Raw genomic sequence first — 17,389 nt, forward strand, 5'->3', positions numbered from 1 at the left:
ATTTTATCTTTCGAATGAAGTGTTTATCATACCATTTCGTTCAGTTGTTTAGGAGCTATTAACGCTCAAAATCTCGGTCTCCGGCGTAACGCTTTCGTTTTCGAAACTTTGATTTTACACCCCGGTATAGAAATGAAAGACGTAGTCCTACGTCAAAACTGAGGTGAAAAAATTCTCAATCGGATGATTTTTCTTCTTTGTGTATTTTCGAAGAGGTTGATGGAAATATATGTTGCATAAGATAAATTATTGTAACATAAGAATGATTAGTAGATTAAGTATTATTAGTCGCTAGCTTACTATTATAGAAGTTTATTCAGAGCAGAATTGTAGATATGTTTAAAAATATTTGCATTATATTGTAACGACTGTTTCCTATGAGAGACATGTGAGTGATGTAATATTAATACTACACAAATTGTAGAACAACGAAATAAATAAATATGGAACGGAAAAAAGGGTTGATATACATAATACAATTCATTCACATTCTCTTCTGTTATGGTTTTTATGGCATCCAATAGAGACATTCGTATCAATGAAAACATAGAAGGTCATAGTTGAAAAGTAGATCTAGCACAGGGGTCTAAGCCATAAAAATAAATCAATAAAAAAAGTGCTCGTCAAGTGCGAGTCAAGCTTTCGCACCCGGGCGGGAGAGTTGATTTGAACCTTTTTTAATTCTGAGTAAGTAGAGATGGCTTGGATCTGATACGTTATAAAGCGCTTCAGAACCCAAAAACAGTATTCCAGATCCCGTCCGTATCTCTTGAACCCAAAATCTGTTGCTGAGAAACACACCCTCCATTTTTTTGTCACATGCGGACTTATAAACAATAAAATATAAATAAAAAAATCAACTCAAAAATCAATTTTGAACTAACGACACAATATTATTAAATTTTTATTTTTGGGAGTTGGGGATTTCGTTAAATCATGCGGGAAAAAGTCGTAAAAAATGCTGGAGTTCAAAAAATGAGTGGGTTATATCTATGATATAACCGCAAGGTTCACGTGGAACTACCTTAGCTTAGCAATCATTCGTTTGTATTGATTAAATTCTTGATTGAATGAAACAGTTTCCAAATTCAATTGAGTTCAATATATTTGCTCTGTGAGTGAAAAAAATGAACAAATGCCGTGTAAAGTCAATTCATTTATTGTGATTGATTGTTCTTCGTTACAAGTAAATTTAATGACGGACCTTTTACGTTTGCTATGATGACTAGAACAAAATATATGTACGGAAGAATTATCAAACGTTTGATGAACCAGCCTAAGGCTGAAAATCTTTCCAATAAAGACAAAAAAAATTATCAAACGATTATTTTATTTTACATTTCCCTCTGAAGTTTACATCCCAAAAGTGTACATACTTCTCGAATCTCGAATTTGCTTGAAACTGGGAAGTTCATTCGCTTCTAGTGGCTGCACGATTTTCCCAGGTTCCTAAGTTTAGAAGATCATGTTAGGACAGACATATTCCACTCTGCACAAAGGCAAGCGAGGACAAAAGTACTCGCAGTTTGCATTTATTTGCAGAGCCGATTTCCCCAGAAACCTCGGTTTTGAAGTCTATGTTAGGGAAACACATTTCAATCGGAACAAAAATACCCCCGATTTGTATGAATTCGCAATGCCGATTTCCCCACGCTCCATGGATTTGAAGTCTGTGTTAGGGAAACACATTCCAGTCGGAACAAAAATACCCCCGACTTGCATGAATTTGAAATACCGATTTCTCCAGGCACCTTGGTTTAGAAATCTCTATTAGGGAACACATTTCGGTGGGAACAAAAGCTCCCCCTACTTTCGTGTGTTCTTTTTGGCTTTAAGAGGGTTTAAACTTTTCAGTTCACTCGCCTCTAGGCTCTTTCGTGTGTTTGCAATGCCGATTTCGCTGCTTGGTTTTAAAGTCTGTGTTAGGGAACATTTTTCGATGAGAACAAAAGTCCCCCTACTTTCATGTATTTGCAATGCCGATTTCCCCAAGGCTGCTTGGTTTTGATGGCTGTGTTAGGGAAACCGTAAATCGGGCCAATCAAAACGATGCAGTTAGGGCGTTTAGATAACGCCTAATATTTTACAGTTATTCAATTGTTTGATGAAAAACAACATTTTGTTTGTTGCGATAGATGCGTAGAAATATTCCCTATCAAGTGATGCAAACATCTCTCCTATCCAGTACGAAATGTTCGAGCTATAAGCATTCGAAATCTTTCATTTTTTCCTGCATGTTCTGTGTTTAGGTTTTCATTTTACCCTCCATATATTCCGGTTAGACGTAGTCCCACGTCAAAAATTGAAATTTAATTTTCTTTAATGGTCACCCTGATTTTGCAATATCGATATCCACAGGCTCCTTGGATTAGAAGTCTGTATTGGTAAAACACATTCCCGCGATCGTACATCATTCGCTACACAATATGCCACATTATGCCGAATGATGCCGATCGGCCTGTACCAGGCGGCATATTCGATTCGTTATGTAATGTGGACGCCACATCGGGTGCACGAAGCCGAAGCCCCATCGGATGTACGAAGCCGTCACGAACACACGAAGCACAATGTCGTCAACGCTAATTTACTTCGTTTTGTTTTGGTTCGACTTTCTCGAACCGGACCCATTTGTTTCGAGTTGGGTTCGGTTTGTTTTGAGTCGGTTTTCGGCACGTCGGCAAACCCGGGCGGTACGTCCACATTCAGTCGGCTTTACCGGGCGGCCAAGGCCGCTCGGCGTAATGTTTACGCGTCTTAAGATTTCAATAAACTCTCAGAAAAAGAGGATTTGTAATGCGCAAAAATAAGCTCTCAATGTTTTGTTAATGTTTCTTACTCTGCGGAGGATGAAAGAAGCATGACTCCGGGAAAGAAAACATGCGATATTCCCGTCAGCATCTTGTTTTGGCCATGGAGATGATATGAAAAAAAATTATTTCATAAAGCCGAGCAACAAAATATCAAGTAAACCCGGAAAGTACTCTCCGTGCACAACTGAAATTGAATGGTAACGTGGAAAACACTCAGTTTTCGGAAGGAAAAGGAAGAAAGCAATAAATTTTGACTCGACCCTCTCCGATTTATTATGGTATTTATAATGGAAAATACCTATAACCACATTTTTCATTGTTATTCAAATTTAAATTACGACTGATTTTTTAAAAGGGCGTATTTAAAATAATTGATCTTCTTCCAAAAAATCTTAACTCAAAATCCAGATGTTTGATTGAAATATAACGTTTTACAAAGTTGTTGGAAAATCAATGAAATATTTAGAAAAAATAACGTTCTAAATACACTGTTAAAAATCTTATTCAAAAATGAAATTTATTATTAAAAATTTTTATATCTCAAAAAACTCCTTCTCCGACATTTTTTTTGTATATTTTCATTGGAAACACTTCTAATTCTTATTAAAAAATGAAATTTAATATTAAAAATGTTTATATCTCAAAAAACTCCTTCCCGGACATTTTTTCGCATATTTTTATTGCCGTGAATTTTTGAAAACTTATGAAGTTTCAATACTTTGTGAAATCGTGACTAATTGAGAAAAGTTGATGGGGCTGTCTAGGGGCGCTGACGGGATTTTGACATAGGGCTGTAATTGTGTGTGTGTAATTGCATTTGAGTAGAGTTTTTTCATTGTTCAAAATGCATCAAATAGAAGCTCTGAAGAAAACCGTTTCCTGTATGATCTTGTATTCTTTAAACAGGTTAGATGAGAGAACGTGGTAGAATCTGGAACCACAATCTGTTCGAAAATGTACACAAAAATTTCGTTAGAACCATTACTACCCTTTTCTTCTGTTTATTCAATTATCGGATCAGAAAACCCGAAGACAGCATTAAATTGCTAAAATTTGAATGAAAATTTTTACTTATTTAATTACTTGAATCCCGTAGTCCTGACCCTAACCTATTTTCTCTAAATTTTCTGTTATTCTGAACATATTCAAAACTTATAATACATATAATACATCATTATAATACAAAATTTTCATAAATTTCCGCAGAGGATTTTTTTTGCCACAAAAAAAAGTGATTGTCATTTACATACAATACTAATTTGACAGAGGAAAATTATTTTCATTCCTTAACTATCATTTTTAAAGTGAGTTCATTCCAGCTGAAAATCCATCATTGTCATTGTCGCTTCCCAAATTCAGCCACCAACGCGAATCAAACAATTCATTGAAGTCCCCTCGATTTTATTTGACGTTTCACATGCCGGTTCAGTTAGCGAACGACTACTGTACTGTACATAGCAAATTCAAATATTTTTAACTATGGTCATTTAATATGCATAAGACCCATTCCATGAGGTTATTGTAGGAACCCTTATCATATTTCAGTTTCAGATATTCGAAGAATCACACAGGGAAATGGGAACAACCGTTCACCACTATAATCCGCGAAGGAATCCGCTTTTCATGTTTATTCGTTTCTAATATAACGCAATATAACGTCTCACGGCTTGTTATTACATATATGTCTCTACAATATCTTCTTGTTTTCATTGAAAACGGAGTAATGTGGCATATAATGTATAATTCTTGAAGCATTGTAGGTGTCTACGTATTTTCCTTTTCACTTTTGCTATCGATTCATGTCCCTAATTTCCTGATCATCTTATATATATACTGGAATTTGAGGCATTTTACCATACCAACTGTTACGAGTGGTAACAACGGAGGGGGGTTTCTTCCGGAATTATAATTTTAGAACCCGATGTTTGAGGTCCGTAAGGCGAATTATAATTTCCGTTTAGTCCCCTTAATAATTTCCTTTTAATTTCAAGAGCAGGAACAATCGTTTTCTTGGTATTTACTAGGTTAGAAATTAGATTAATCTATATGTAATCCTCGATAGTATTAAGTAGATAATAAGTATATATAATTAATTTTAAGTATTGCGAAATTCACTTGTAAATTCTTAATTTCAACTAGCACACGTTATCGATTTGTTTATGATTCTTTTTCTCCTCTTTCACTTACCCCGACCGATGACAGACCTACCGTTCGTGTCTTATCGATCCGTCACAGGTAGGGTTGTTTTTCCTCGATCACCGAGGGACTTATTGGTGAAGATGCGCAGCCAACTAGGGATGGCTAACACTCCTCCCAGGTGAGCCGAAGGCATCGTCGGCTTACTCTTCTCCGCATCGAACTTCCAGAACCGCCAGTTTGGTTACAGGTCGATCGTAATCGCCAGTTGATGTCTTTACCGTAGCTGACCGGATCCGTCCATCTTTGCTTGGATGAGTAGCAATGACCCTACCTCTTGGCCAACTGTTTCTCGGGAGGTTTGGGTCTACGATGACCACGATGTCGTCCACAGAAATTGGCTTCTCGTCGGCGTACCATTTTGTTCGTCTCGTAATTTCAGGGAGATAGTCAGACAGCCAGCGTTTCCAAAATTGGTTGGCCAGCGCCTGGGATGTACGCCAGCTTTGCTTAAGAAGGGCACCACTGTCGTCCAATGACGTGAAGGGTTTCGAGCCATCGGATGACCCCAAAAGGAAGTGGTTGGGTGTGAGTGCGGTTGATGATTCATTATCAATGGGCACGTGAGTGAGTGGCCGGGAGTTCAACGTGCCTTCAATTTCAATTAGACAGCTCCGCAGAACTTCTTCAGTTGGCTTCTTCGAGGGACAGATGACCAATAAGTTTTTCTTCACACTCTGGATCAATCGCTCCCAACTACCACCCATGTGTGGAGCCAAGGGTGGGTTGAAATGCCAGCTTGTCTCTGCCGTAACAAATTCTTTGGCGACCTGGTCATAGTCGATGATTTCCCGGAGCCTTTTAAGCTCTCGGCTGGCGCCAATGAAGTTTGTTCCCCGGTCGCTTCGAATAGTTCTTGGTGTTCCCCGTCGACTCATGAAGTTTCGTAATGCGATTATGCACGAATTGGTGCTTAGCGAGTTTACCAACTCGATATGAATTGCTCGTGTCGTAAGACATGTGGCGATCATTCCCCATCTTTTCTCTGTTCTTCTTCCAATTACGACTTCCATGGGGCCGAAGTAGTCGACGCCGATGTGCGTAAACGGTCGTGTATAGGCAGCTAACCGCTCTGCTGGGAGGTCCGCCATGATCGGGGGTCGAGGGACAGTAGACTCGTTTTTGCAGCGCTGGCAGTTTTTGACGTAGGACTACGTCTTTCATTTCTATACCGGGGTGTAAAATCAAAGTTTCGAAAACGAAAGCGTTACGCCGGAGACCGAGATTTTGAGTGTTAATAGCTCCTAAACAACTGAACGAAATGATATGATAAACGCTTCATTCGAAAGATAAAATGTCTACGCGTTATATACTTGTTACTTTTCGATCCAAAAACTTGTTTCAATAGTCTTAAAATTGCTTTCAAAACAGGCTATTGAAATCACCAATCGGTATATAAGCGAGCGGCGCTCGGAAATCCACTCAGTTCTAATTGAACAGCGATTGGAGCATGTTGTCGCTGTTGCGGTGAAGCTCTTTATTTATCATGAAAGCGCGGATGAACGGTGTCACCAAGAGCCTGTTTGTGCACCCTAGGCCAGAAGGGAATCTATCAGGAGGAGAGTGATGCCACAAACGGTGCCCTGGGAAGACATCGCTACACACACATACACGCGCGGCTATTAACAGGTGGTTATCGAGTTGGCATTAACCACTGGTGGGCTTCCAGTATCGAGGAAAATGTGGAAATATCTAATCGTTACTGAAAATAATCTGCCAGTTCCTTTGGGAATTTTCAAAATATATTCATGTTAAAGAGTTTAATTGAATGTTTTCTATCCATGTAACACTGTGACCAAATACATTTGGTTTTGTGGTTTTTCAATCAATCGCAATTAACAGGATAGCTTCAGAAGATTATTCTTCCCCATCAGTAGGATATTTCCGTATCCAATATTGTATGCGCCCGCAATCGATTATTGCTCAGTCGCCGAAAGTTCCGAGCTCAGAGAGTTCATTCCCCTCTAGTTTGCCTTCCAAATTGCCATCGTAAACCACACCTTCTCTCGATTCAATCACACACAAAAAGCATACTTAAGCGATATTCTGGTGGTGAGACACATTCATTTTTCGTGAGGACATCGACAAGACAACATCGTTGCCTAGCGTGCTGGAGGAGGTGGACGGCGAAGGATCGACACATACACGCGCAGAACTCTTTCCGTTAGGATGCCATTCAGCATCGAGAAAGTTCCGGAAAGATCTAATCATTGCTGGAAAATAATCTGCCAGTTCCTTTGGGAATTTTCAAAATATATTCATGTGAAAGAGTTTAATTGAATGTTTTCTATCCATGTAACACTGTGACTAAATATGTTTCAATCAAGTGCTATTAACAGGTGGTTATCGAGTTGGTATTAACCACTGGTGGGCTTCCAGTATCGAGGAAAATGTGGAACTATCTAATCGTTGCTGGAAAATAATCTGCCAGTTCCCCTTGGAATTGAAAATTACATTCAAGCGAAAGAGTTTATTTTAATGTTTTCTATCCATAAAATATCCATATATTACATTTGGGTTTGTGATTTGTCAATCAAGTACAGTTAGCAGGTTAGCTTCTGAAGATTATTCTTCAGAACAAGGTTTTTCGTATCTTATATTGGATGCATAAAACCTTGTGCCTCCAACGTAACGCTCTCGTTTTCGAAGTCCCCCAAATATTCATTTATTCATTCATTCAGAATGGATTTAGATTCAACTTCGAACAAATGATCTCTAAATCAACGATAGTCCTACGTCACCCTTGCGGTTATACCATAGATATAACCCACTTCCTGTTTTTCTGACGGTTTCATACCGAACGCGAAGGCGAGAGATCACGAATCTTTGACGCATCTCGTTCACAACGGCAGCATGATTTTGATGATGAAATTTTTGGTGGTAGTGGTAAATCAGCAGAATGGTCACAGGGTGGTCGTTTGGAAGAATCACCGGACTTTTCGCGTCTTCGGTGGCGTATTGACAGGCAGCTATTCTACTGCGCATTCGCATCACTCCACGCTCGTCCAATCTGGGCAACAGCTTGTATAATCGGCTGCTTTTAGGAAGGACATTATCTGATGTATTCTTGCAGTTGGCGGTCAGAAGGACTACCTCTTCGTTATAACCTTCCCGTTGAGCTAGACGGAACAGGAAACCTTCGGAAGCGTAGAGTTCTTCTCTGGACAACGGGCCACTTTCGATGAACTGTTTGGTTCTCCGTCTTCGGCAGTTTTCGATGAAGCGATGAACGTAGGCAACCACATTGTTGAGTCGTTTCCAGCTTGAGAAATCCGCGACGTTGATAATTGAGTCGGGCGACAAGTGATGAACCATGAGGGAAGATCGCAATTCGTTGTCTGTTTGCATGGACATCGAACATGATTTGGGCCATTCCGCTTCACTTCGATAGAGGAAATCGGGACCTCTGAACCACCTGGATTTTGAAGAAAGGTCAGGCTGCGTCTCCCACTTGGTGCCGTCATCCGCTACATTTTGTTTGGACGGTACCCAATGCCAATCTGCTGCTTCCGTGGCATCGAGTATTTCGCCGACCCGAAACGCCACGAAAGTACTGTATCGTCGATGGTCCGAATTTATCCAGCTGAGGACGTCACGGGAGTCGGTCCAGTAGAACTTGCGATGAATCGAAGTGGAGAGGGATTGCATAACCGTCCGGGTTAATCTGGCCCCTATGAGAGCTGCCTGCAGCTCCAGTCTCGGGATGGAGTGGAATCTCAGAGGGGCTACCCTGGTTTTTGCTGCCACTAAGGAACAGCAGATGTTGTCGTCTAGATTGAAACGGAGGTACAGAGCAGCTGACATACCATTTTCGCTGGCATCTACGAATGAATGCAGTTGTACCTCGCAATTGTTGGGTATCGCCGAAGATCGAAGACACCGCGGAATTCTGACGTTCTCCACATTTGGCAGCACTTTTAGCCATCTGATCCACTTTTCGTGTAGTGGGTCGCTGATTTGTTCATCCCATTGAATACCAGCTCGCCACACTTCTTGGAGCAGTACTTTTAAGTACATCAGGAAATGGGAAATCAGTCCGAGGGGATCGAAGATAGTCATGAGGATCTGCAGCATTTGGCGTTTTGTGATTCGACGACATCCGTTGAGCAGATCGGGGTTGAACCGGTTCCATCCAATTTTGTATATGAATTCATCGGATTTAGTGCACCACCACATTCCTAACACTTTCTCCGTCGCCATCGGTCCCGTCGTCAAATCCATATTTTTCTCAGTCATACTGCCTTCTTTCAACGCGCTTAATACTTGTTGAGAGTTGCTCACCCAGTTACGGATTTCAAAACCACCGGCGGAATGCACTTGGCTAACTTCTCGCGCTAGACGAATGGCGTGCTCTGGTGTGTCTGTGCTGAACATCGCATCGCTGGCTCCGAATGCCATTACGTTCATCACGTAAACCTGGATCTCACCATTCTTGTCTCTCCAGAAGAACCGTAGACAATGTTGGTCTTCCGGTCGCATGAGGATCTGGTGGAACATCTCCTTTATGTCCCCAGTAACCCCGACGCGGTATTCACGAAATTGTAACAATATTGCGACGAGAGAACACAACTGGTCGGGGCCCGTTAAAAGTGCCGAGTTTAGAGAAATACCAAAGACTTTTGCGGCTCCATCCCACACTATTCTTATTTTACCGGGTTTATTCGGGTTAAAAACTGGGAAGATAGGTAAATACCACACTCTTGGGTAATGCCTTTTTAGCTCATCGTCTGACAGTTGGCGCACGTATCCTTTGACCAGATATTCAGATATCTTCTGTTGCAGAGCGTTGGCTAGTTCCGCATCCTTCTGCATCCGCCTCTCAAGTCCGTAGTACCGACGTAGCGCCATATCCTTACTATCTGGAAAACGGACACCGTCGTAGCGCCATAATAGACCGGTCTCAAATCGGGTACCGTTGAACTTGGTAAGAGATTGAAGTAGTGAAGCAGCTCTCTGGTCGTTCGTGGATAGCAGTTTTTTGTATGTTTTCATTATTCCGAGACTATCCATCGAAAAATATTCTTTCACCATTTGATGTACATCATCATCGGATTGACGGTTACATTCGCAAACGTGAAACGTATAATGGACAAAGTTTGCAGCATCATTGGCACAACATCCGCCACAGATTGCCCATCCCAGTCTAGTCTTAACGGCGATTGGTTGTTCGAAATTCCCTTCTTTACTTTTCAGTACCAAGCTGACAGGGGCATGTTTCAGACCGATGAGTATACGCGGACGGACATTTGAATAGGACTCGATTGGTAAATTACGACAATGCGGATACCGTTGAGCCATCTCTTCCATATTGAGGGACTGGAATGGCAGCATCAGCTCTCTCACTGTTCGAACTCCCTTTAGTTGATACTCCTTAGCGTGGTTCTAAACTCCGGCTATATGCACATCCACCATACAGGAGTTCGTCTCATTGCGTTCAGTTCCCCCTGTCCATCGAAGACACAGTGGATTGGCGGGACCTTTCAACTTCAGGTGGTCGGATAAGTCTTGGTCCATTAGGGATACTGCTGATCCCTCATCAAGGAAGGCAAACGTTCTGACAGCAATACCGTTTCCGCGCAGAGTAACAGGAAGATAACGGAACAAAACTGCATTTGCAGCGGACTGGTGTGTGTTACATCCGTGGAATGTGCTAGGTCCTGCCTGTGGAGCGGCTGGTGGAGCTTGACTCTCATAATTATTTGATACTGGGTTATGAGATTTAAAGTCATTATGGAGCAACTCATGATGATAGAAAGTGCAGCCATTTTTTCCACACGATTTTGAATCGCATTTCCCCTCGTGGCGGCAGAGACACCGGCGACACAATGAAAATTCCCTAACAGCAGCCCATCTGGCATCTCGGGAGAATTGTAAGAAACGCTTGCAGTTCGATGCTGTCTTGCATCTACCATTACATACCGGGCAATTACCGGTGTTAGGTGTCGATCTTTTCGTAAAATTTCCACCGTCTAAAAATTTGGGAATATTTTCGGAAGCAGTCTCCAGAGCGGGCTCGGAATGAGTGTGCAGAAACGTACCAGACTTCTTCGATGTATTCATTCCTATTCTCGTGGGGGTTTGTTCTACTACGGAAGGTATTGTTAGAAAACTGGCAGCCTCAGCGAGAGAGAATACCCATTCACCAAAGGTCGCCAAGTTGACCCCTGAAAGAGTTAAACGGTATCGAGCCCACTCCAGCTTCAGGGTAGGTGGCAGCTTGTTTACTAACTGATGGAGGAGAGAGACGTTATACATGTAATCATCCAAACCGCACGCATCGACGGTTGCACAAAAGTTTTGTACTTTGACGGCAAGGTCAACCAGTGCCTCGGGCCTATCCTCTTTAATCGTCGGAAGTTGATTTATTTTCAAGATCAGCGAATGAATAATCGCTTCAGGCTGACCGAACAGCATCCTTAAGGTGTTGATGACGTTAGTCACATTCGCCGGATACATAAGGCAGCTCTTAACAGCTTCATATGCCTTTCCCCTGAGACACTTCCGCAAACGGATCATGTTCTCTTCGTTTGAATATCCGCACATAGTGGATGTACTCTCGAACGTTGACACGAAGATCGGCCAATCCTCAGGATTCCCAGAAAAGAGAGGAAGGTCCTTCGATACCGCCTGTCTTGAAGCAAGTTGGCTCTGCGAGGGAGGGGTATCGTTGAACCAAGTAGGCTGCTGGTGATTATTGAACAATCCGTGAGGATGCGAAGGGCTGCTTTGATGAATAACAGATTGCCCAGATGAGCGATGAAGTGCTTGTCTGGAAAGATGAACGGGACTTCTGTTGACAATAGGATCCCTTAAAAGGGAAGTGGGCACAGTACTGCACAAGCTTCTGGCTCCGTACAATGGAGTACTGTTCTGATTTATCGGATTGACAATCGTAGATCGTTCATCTATATGCAAAGCAGAGTGCTCTACTGTACCTGGCGTGTGAGCGGTCGGGTTAATTACACTAGTATGCTCACGATTTTCACCAACAGGATTGGGTTGGTTGATCGAGGACATCGCAATGTTTATGGTTGAATGTCCCTTCGGATTAAACTGTTCTCTCACGCCTTCAGCTGCGTTTTCATCAGTCATTAGACCGTTGACTTCTTCAACCCATCTCTCCACTCGACTACCAGATTCGCTATGTTTGGAGCTTGCTCGACTGGACATTTGTTCCAACAGCTCGTATTTCTCCTTCAGATAATCGCGAAACTTCTTGGCTTGCGCTTCTTCGAAGACACGTTCCTCTTCCAGCTTCATTAACTGCAGCTTCAGTCGTGCCTGACATGTTGCTTTGGAAGATGCTGGCTTGCAAGGTCGCTTCTCAGAATTCGCTTCGATACTAGGAGGAATTATCACCACCTTCGGTAAACTGCTACGTTGCTGCTGTTGGTAGTTTGGACCTACAGATTGAGCCTTGGTATTATGCATCTCCACTTCAATGGCATTCGTTTCGAAAACAACCATTCCCTTACGATGTCCCGATGTCGATGGCTGTTGTTGGATTTCCTTGGCAGTTTGGCATTTTTGGCAAACCCAACTTTGGTTTTCGACTTCCTGAGTGACTCCCACACACACAAAGTGGCTCCACTTATCACACCCATCGCATTGGACCATGGCCGAAGTATCAGGATCATCACAATTCTCACACGCGCACCCTTGGTTACTCCTATTGGCGGATTGCATCCTACCATCCTCTGTGACCACCTCAACCACACTTCCAGCACGGTTCCTGTCGCTGCTTGAATGCTTGCCGTTCGTAGCAGATTTACTACGCGTCCCGTGCATGACTCAATTCGCTCGCGTAAACGGAAATTATAAAATGTTACGAGTGGTAACAACGGAGGGGGGTTTCTTCCGGAATTATAATTTTAGAACCCGATGTTTGAGGTCCGTAAGGCGAATTATAATTTCCGTTTAGTCCCCTTAATAATTCCTTTTAATTTCAAGAGCAGGAACAATCGTTTTCTTGGTATTTACTAGGTTAGAAATTAGATTAATCTATATGTAATCCTCGATAGTATTAAGTAGATAATAAGTATATATAATTAATTTTAAGTATTGCGAAATTCACTTGTAAATTCTTAATTTCAACTAGCACACGTTATCGATTTGTTTATGATTCTTTTTCTCCTCTTTCACTTACCCCGACCGATGACAGACCTACCGTTCGTGTCTTATCGATCCGTCACAGGTAGGGTTGTTTTTCCTCGATCACCGAGGGACTTATTGGTGAAGATGCGCAGCCAACTAGGGATGGCTAACACCAACCATAGGAAACTTTTCCCTATCCGGTAGGTTTGAAAAAATCGTTACAACTGTAAACCCCAAAATAGAGAGATTATAAACTTCGAAGCGTGCATTTCCACGATTTTTCTAACCAATTCAATTTCCATCTGTAATATTGGAATGCTTTACGAAAACTAAAACCTCATCTCCTTTCAAAATTCGATTTATCAAATGAATTCAAATAAACAAAGTGTCGCTACTATGGTTACCACTGAAATAAGTCGAATCTCGCTGCCAACAACTTCTTCAATATTAAATTGAAATTAATTCTGCACATTGATTGATCATCTTATATTAACCTTAATTTCGCTACCAGCAAGTAGATACATCAAGGATCTAAAGTCTCTCCTTTACCATCAAGGTAGAATCTTCATTCTCATTAATATCAAAGATCCGAGATCCCACAGCTCCCTTCAAGGTAGAAACATGGTGTTTAGTATAAGGATTAATAGTTGAATTTTAGTCTGTCCGACAATTTTTGGCGAAGACTGGATAAATAAAAATAAAAAAAAATAAAATGAGAACATATTATAGTTACCTTCTGCTTCCACCTCGTCGCCAGATTGTAGGAACCCTTATCAGTCCCAGATATTCGAAGAATCACACAGTGAGATAGGCACAACCGTTCACCATTATAGTCCGAAAAGTCATCTTTTCATGCTTATTTATCCGTTTCCGATATTACGTCTCACGGCTTGCTATCATATATATGTATCTACAGTTATGCACCAGAGAACAAAATTTCACATCTAGTTTTAGGAGAGAATTAAAAGCTTTATTGAATTCGAACACTGCACTAACATTATTAAAATCTCTCAAACATGCATAAAAAGGATTATAGTATCCATACGTCGGTTCTACTCGTAGGGAGCGAAAAAAAAGCTGGTTACGTAGTTGACGTTGAGGTACAGTTATGTTGACATTTTGAAGAAGAGACGGGCAGTCTATGTTAGCTGTCAGCAGGTCAAACACGAACAATCGTCGCAGTTTAGTTCGTCTGGATGCAAGTGTTTCAAGGTCGATTAGTTTACAGCGATCGGTATACTCCGGAAGTCTGGAACCGTTCCTCCACGGTAGCTGGCGTAGAACGTAGCGCAGGAAACATTTTCGGACTCTTTCAATTTTCATACAATGTACTGCATGGTACGGAGCCCACACCGGGACAGCATATTCCAGTATGCTTCGCACAAGCGAACAGTACAAGGCCTTTAGAGCATGCGCAGCAGTTCATTGATGTCGGCTTGGAGGACGCAACAGTCGAGAGCTGAAGTGATGGTCCGGTATATCTTCAGATCATCCGCAAACAGCAGCAATTTTGATCGCAATCGTAGACACAGATCATTCACAAACAGAACAAAGAGAAGAGGTCCCAATGTACTTTCCTGTGGCACACCGGAAGTAATCGCAAATTCCTTAGAATGGGTTGAACCAAGTTTAACGTAAGCTCTACGATCAGTAAGATATGATCGGATCCATTCAGTCACCCATGAAGGTAAGCCCATTCGAGACATCTTGTTGACCATCAGCTCATGTGAAACTCTATTGAAGGCTTTCGAGAAGTCAACGTAGATGGAATCGACTTGGCCGCTTTTTTCTATGACTTTGTTCACTTCATATGTATAACTCATCAGGTTACATGTCGTGGAGCGCTTCTTGATTAATTAGTGCTGGTATTCGCTTATAAGTATCTGCGAATTTCTCAGCAGTACTCCATGGATAATCTTCTCGAAAATTTTCCCAATGCAGTACAAAATGGAAATACCGCAATAGTTCTCAACTTTGTTGAACTATAGCAGCAACTTTCCACGCATCAGGAAAAATGTTGCTCTGTAGTGATCGGTTGAATAGCATGGCGATAGGGAAAGCTCATTCTTTGCACATTCTTTGAGGAAGGACGGCGATAGACCTTTGAGAGAGGCGAGTTTAAAAAACTACATAAACATAAACATAAACGCCCATGCGTACACGGATGCAAACAAAGAGTTTATCAAAAGTATCTGATAGTAAAATCAGATGCGTTCCACTGGTAGTGAGCGCCATTCAATGAACCAGGCTTGTGCGAGCCGTTGATGGCAAGCACCAGAGTGAACGTGTAAGCAATCACAGTATAAAAACAGGGGATCGGTTTAGGACCACCCCGACTTTTCCCAAATAACGGTATGCTGTGTACTACAGGTAGATTCAATTTATATAGCTTATTTTGATGAACATACCATAAGCAATTAAAATTGCCTTATTTCGCAATGTTTCGAAATGTGAAAGAATATTGAACTCATTTTCTATACAGGTCAAAAATATTTCTTCACTGTTTTCGAAGCAATGAAAACGCAAAATGGCTCTAAAACGCTAGAATGAAGAGAGCCAGATAAAAGTCACCATATCATCAAATTGTCAGCGCTGTGACACCATTCATAAGCATTATCTTACAATTCTTTCCTAGCACTAATTCAGCATCTCTAATGCCAAATGGTATACCTGCTTTTTTATGCTTATAGGCTTTATATCATCACATTATCAATGCATATAAACATTAAAACCTTACTGAAAGTTCTTTGTGCGCATTTAGTGTTACCATATAATCATTAGGATAAAATATATAAAAAGCATTAATGAAGCCCTACATGCGTATTTTGTGCTACCATATAACAGCCACGGCGTTGTGTACAATCCGTTCGTCAAAATGTCGAAGCACACAAAGTTTACTTTGAGTTTGCCCCGGCCTATGTCCTCGCTGGAATTGACATGATATCCGCATCGTCTCTTAACCCATTAGTGACCAGCGCATGAAATTTAATACGCAGAAATGCGCGTTTTTGAAAATCTGTTTTTGATGAAACTAAAGTGTTAGGCCATGTTCTCACTGCAGCGGGGCGTCAACGTGGTGTGAGCGGGGCGTGTTCACTTCTCGTCACGATATTTTGATCCACTCACATGAAAATTGTCAATGTGTGTTTTTGAATGAAAGAATGAAAAATTGTTTATTTTTAAATATTCCAACATCGTTGGACGTATTCGGCTAAAAACTCGGAGGGTTAAAAAAGCAAAAAAAAAATAAATTATGTCACTACTACAAACAAACATATGCAAGAGAGAGGCGGTGAAGTACAAATATCACCGGCGTTAAGTGTTTTAGTTTGCACGCCAGCCACACGCCAAAACCACGCTCACGACACGTCAACCTGGTGTGATCACATCAGTAAGACCACACACGATTAATCGTAAGCGTCACACGCCCCTCCCAAGCCACGCTGACGCCCCAGTGTCGCCCCAGTGACGCTGCAGTGTCATTTTATCTGTCATTTTTGTTGTTTTGTTGTGTATTGAAGCTTGCAAAGATCGAGTTTCCCACAAAAGTCGCAAAGTAAACATAACCTACACCTGGGCAGTAATGGGTTAAGCGGAAAAAATTAAACGAGATGAGACGTGAGCACCAAAGCTTATTCAGTACACTCTAAGCCATTTTAGTCGAGAGAAAATTAGACAACCTGGAGAGTGATGAAGGTTACAATACAACCTCTCAAACCCACCACGGAGCACCGTGTATGTAAATGCGTTACATTATACCTTATGAATTCGCCTAACCTCGAGAACGACTTGTTCAGAAAAAACATACCGATTTGTGATAAGTTCAGAAGATGGAGGTTATCCATATTTTATGGCAAACACTGTTGAAGGAAAATTTGCATAATCAACAATTTGTAAAATATGTTTTGTGAATATCAAAAATATTTTCTACACGTGTGGATTGTTGAATCTTTATGAAACTTGCGTGAAATGAATTTAAACAAAGATTCGCGATCGATAATACAGATTGTAACAGGCCGATTGGCTGCAACACGTTAATATTACTATTGTTTTGATTTGTGCTTGCATTATTAAATGTATTGCGGGCCATCATATATAATCTAACTTGAATACATAACATGAGGACAGAGCCAATCAACATGTTAATCCCTAGACAAAGTGGAATTCGTGTTTCTTTAAATTCCGGTTTTTACCTACGGCTGCAACAAGCTTTTGTTTTGATACTCAATGGTCCAGCGATCTCGCGTGGTTGAATGATCGAACAGTTATTATTAAACACGTGTTGAGTG

The 17,389-nt window shown here is 41.3% G+C and overlaps 1 protein-coding gene across 1 annotated transcript; it reads right to left on the reverse strand.

Moving 5' to 3' along the window:
- Positions 1-5,149: 5,149 nt before the first annotated feature.
- Positions 5,150-10,313, reverse strand: LOC129773725 (uncharacterized). The gene is made up of 2 exons (XM_055777370.1): positions 7,778-10,313; positions 5,150-6,078 (listed from the first exon to the last, which is right to left on the reverse strand). The coding sequence occupies exons 1-2, from the start codon at positions 10,311-10,313 to the stop codon at positions 5,150-5,152; spliced, it is 3,465 nt and encodes a 1,154-aa protein (XP_055633345.1).
- Positions 10,314-17,389: the final 7,076 nt, after the last annotated feature.

The sequence above is a fragment of the Toxorhynchites rutilus genome, chromosome 3 (assembly GCF_029784135.1).
Source record: "Toxorhynchites rutilus septentrionalis strain SRP chromosome 3, ASM2978413v1, whole genome shotgun sequence".
NCBI classification, from domain to species: domain Eukaryota; kingdom Metazoa; phylum Arthropoda; class Insecta; order Diptera; family Culicidae; genus Toxorhynchites; species Toxorhynchites rutilus.

Bases quoted from the DNA above. Each gene is read 5' to 3' on its own strand.
- LOC129773725 (XM_055777370.1), bottom strand. From the start codon at position 10,313: ATGGAAGAGATGGCTCAACGGTATCCGCATTGTCGTAATTTACCAATC. The intron at 6,079-7,777 runs GTGGGTTATATC...ACCTCCCAGCAG, and splicing joins AACCGTCAGAAAAACAGGAA to AGCGGTTAGCTGCCTATACA.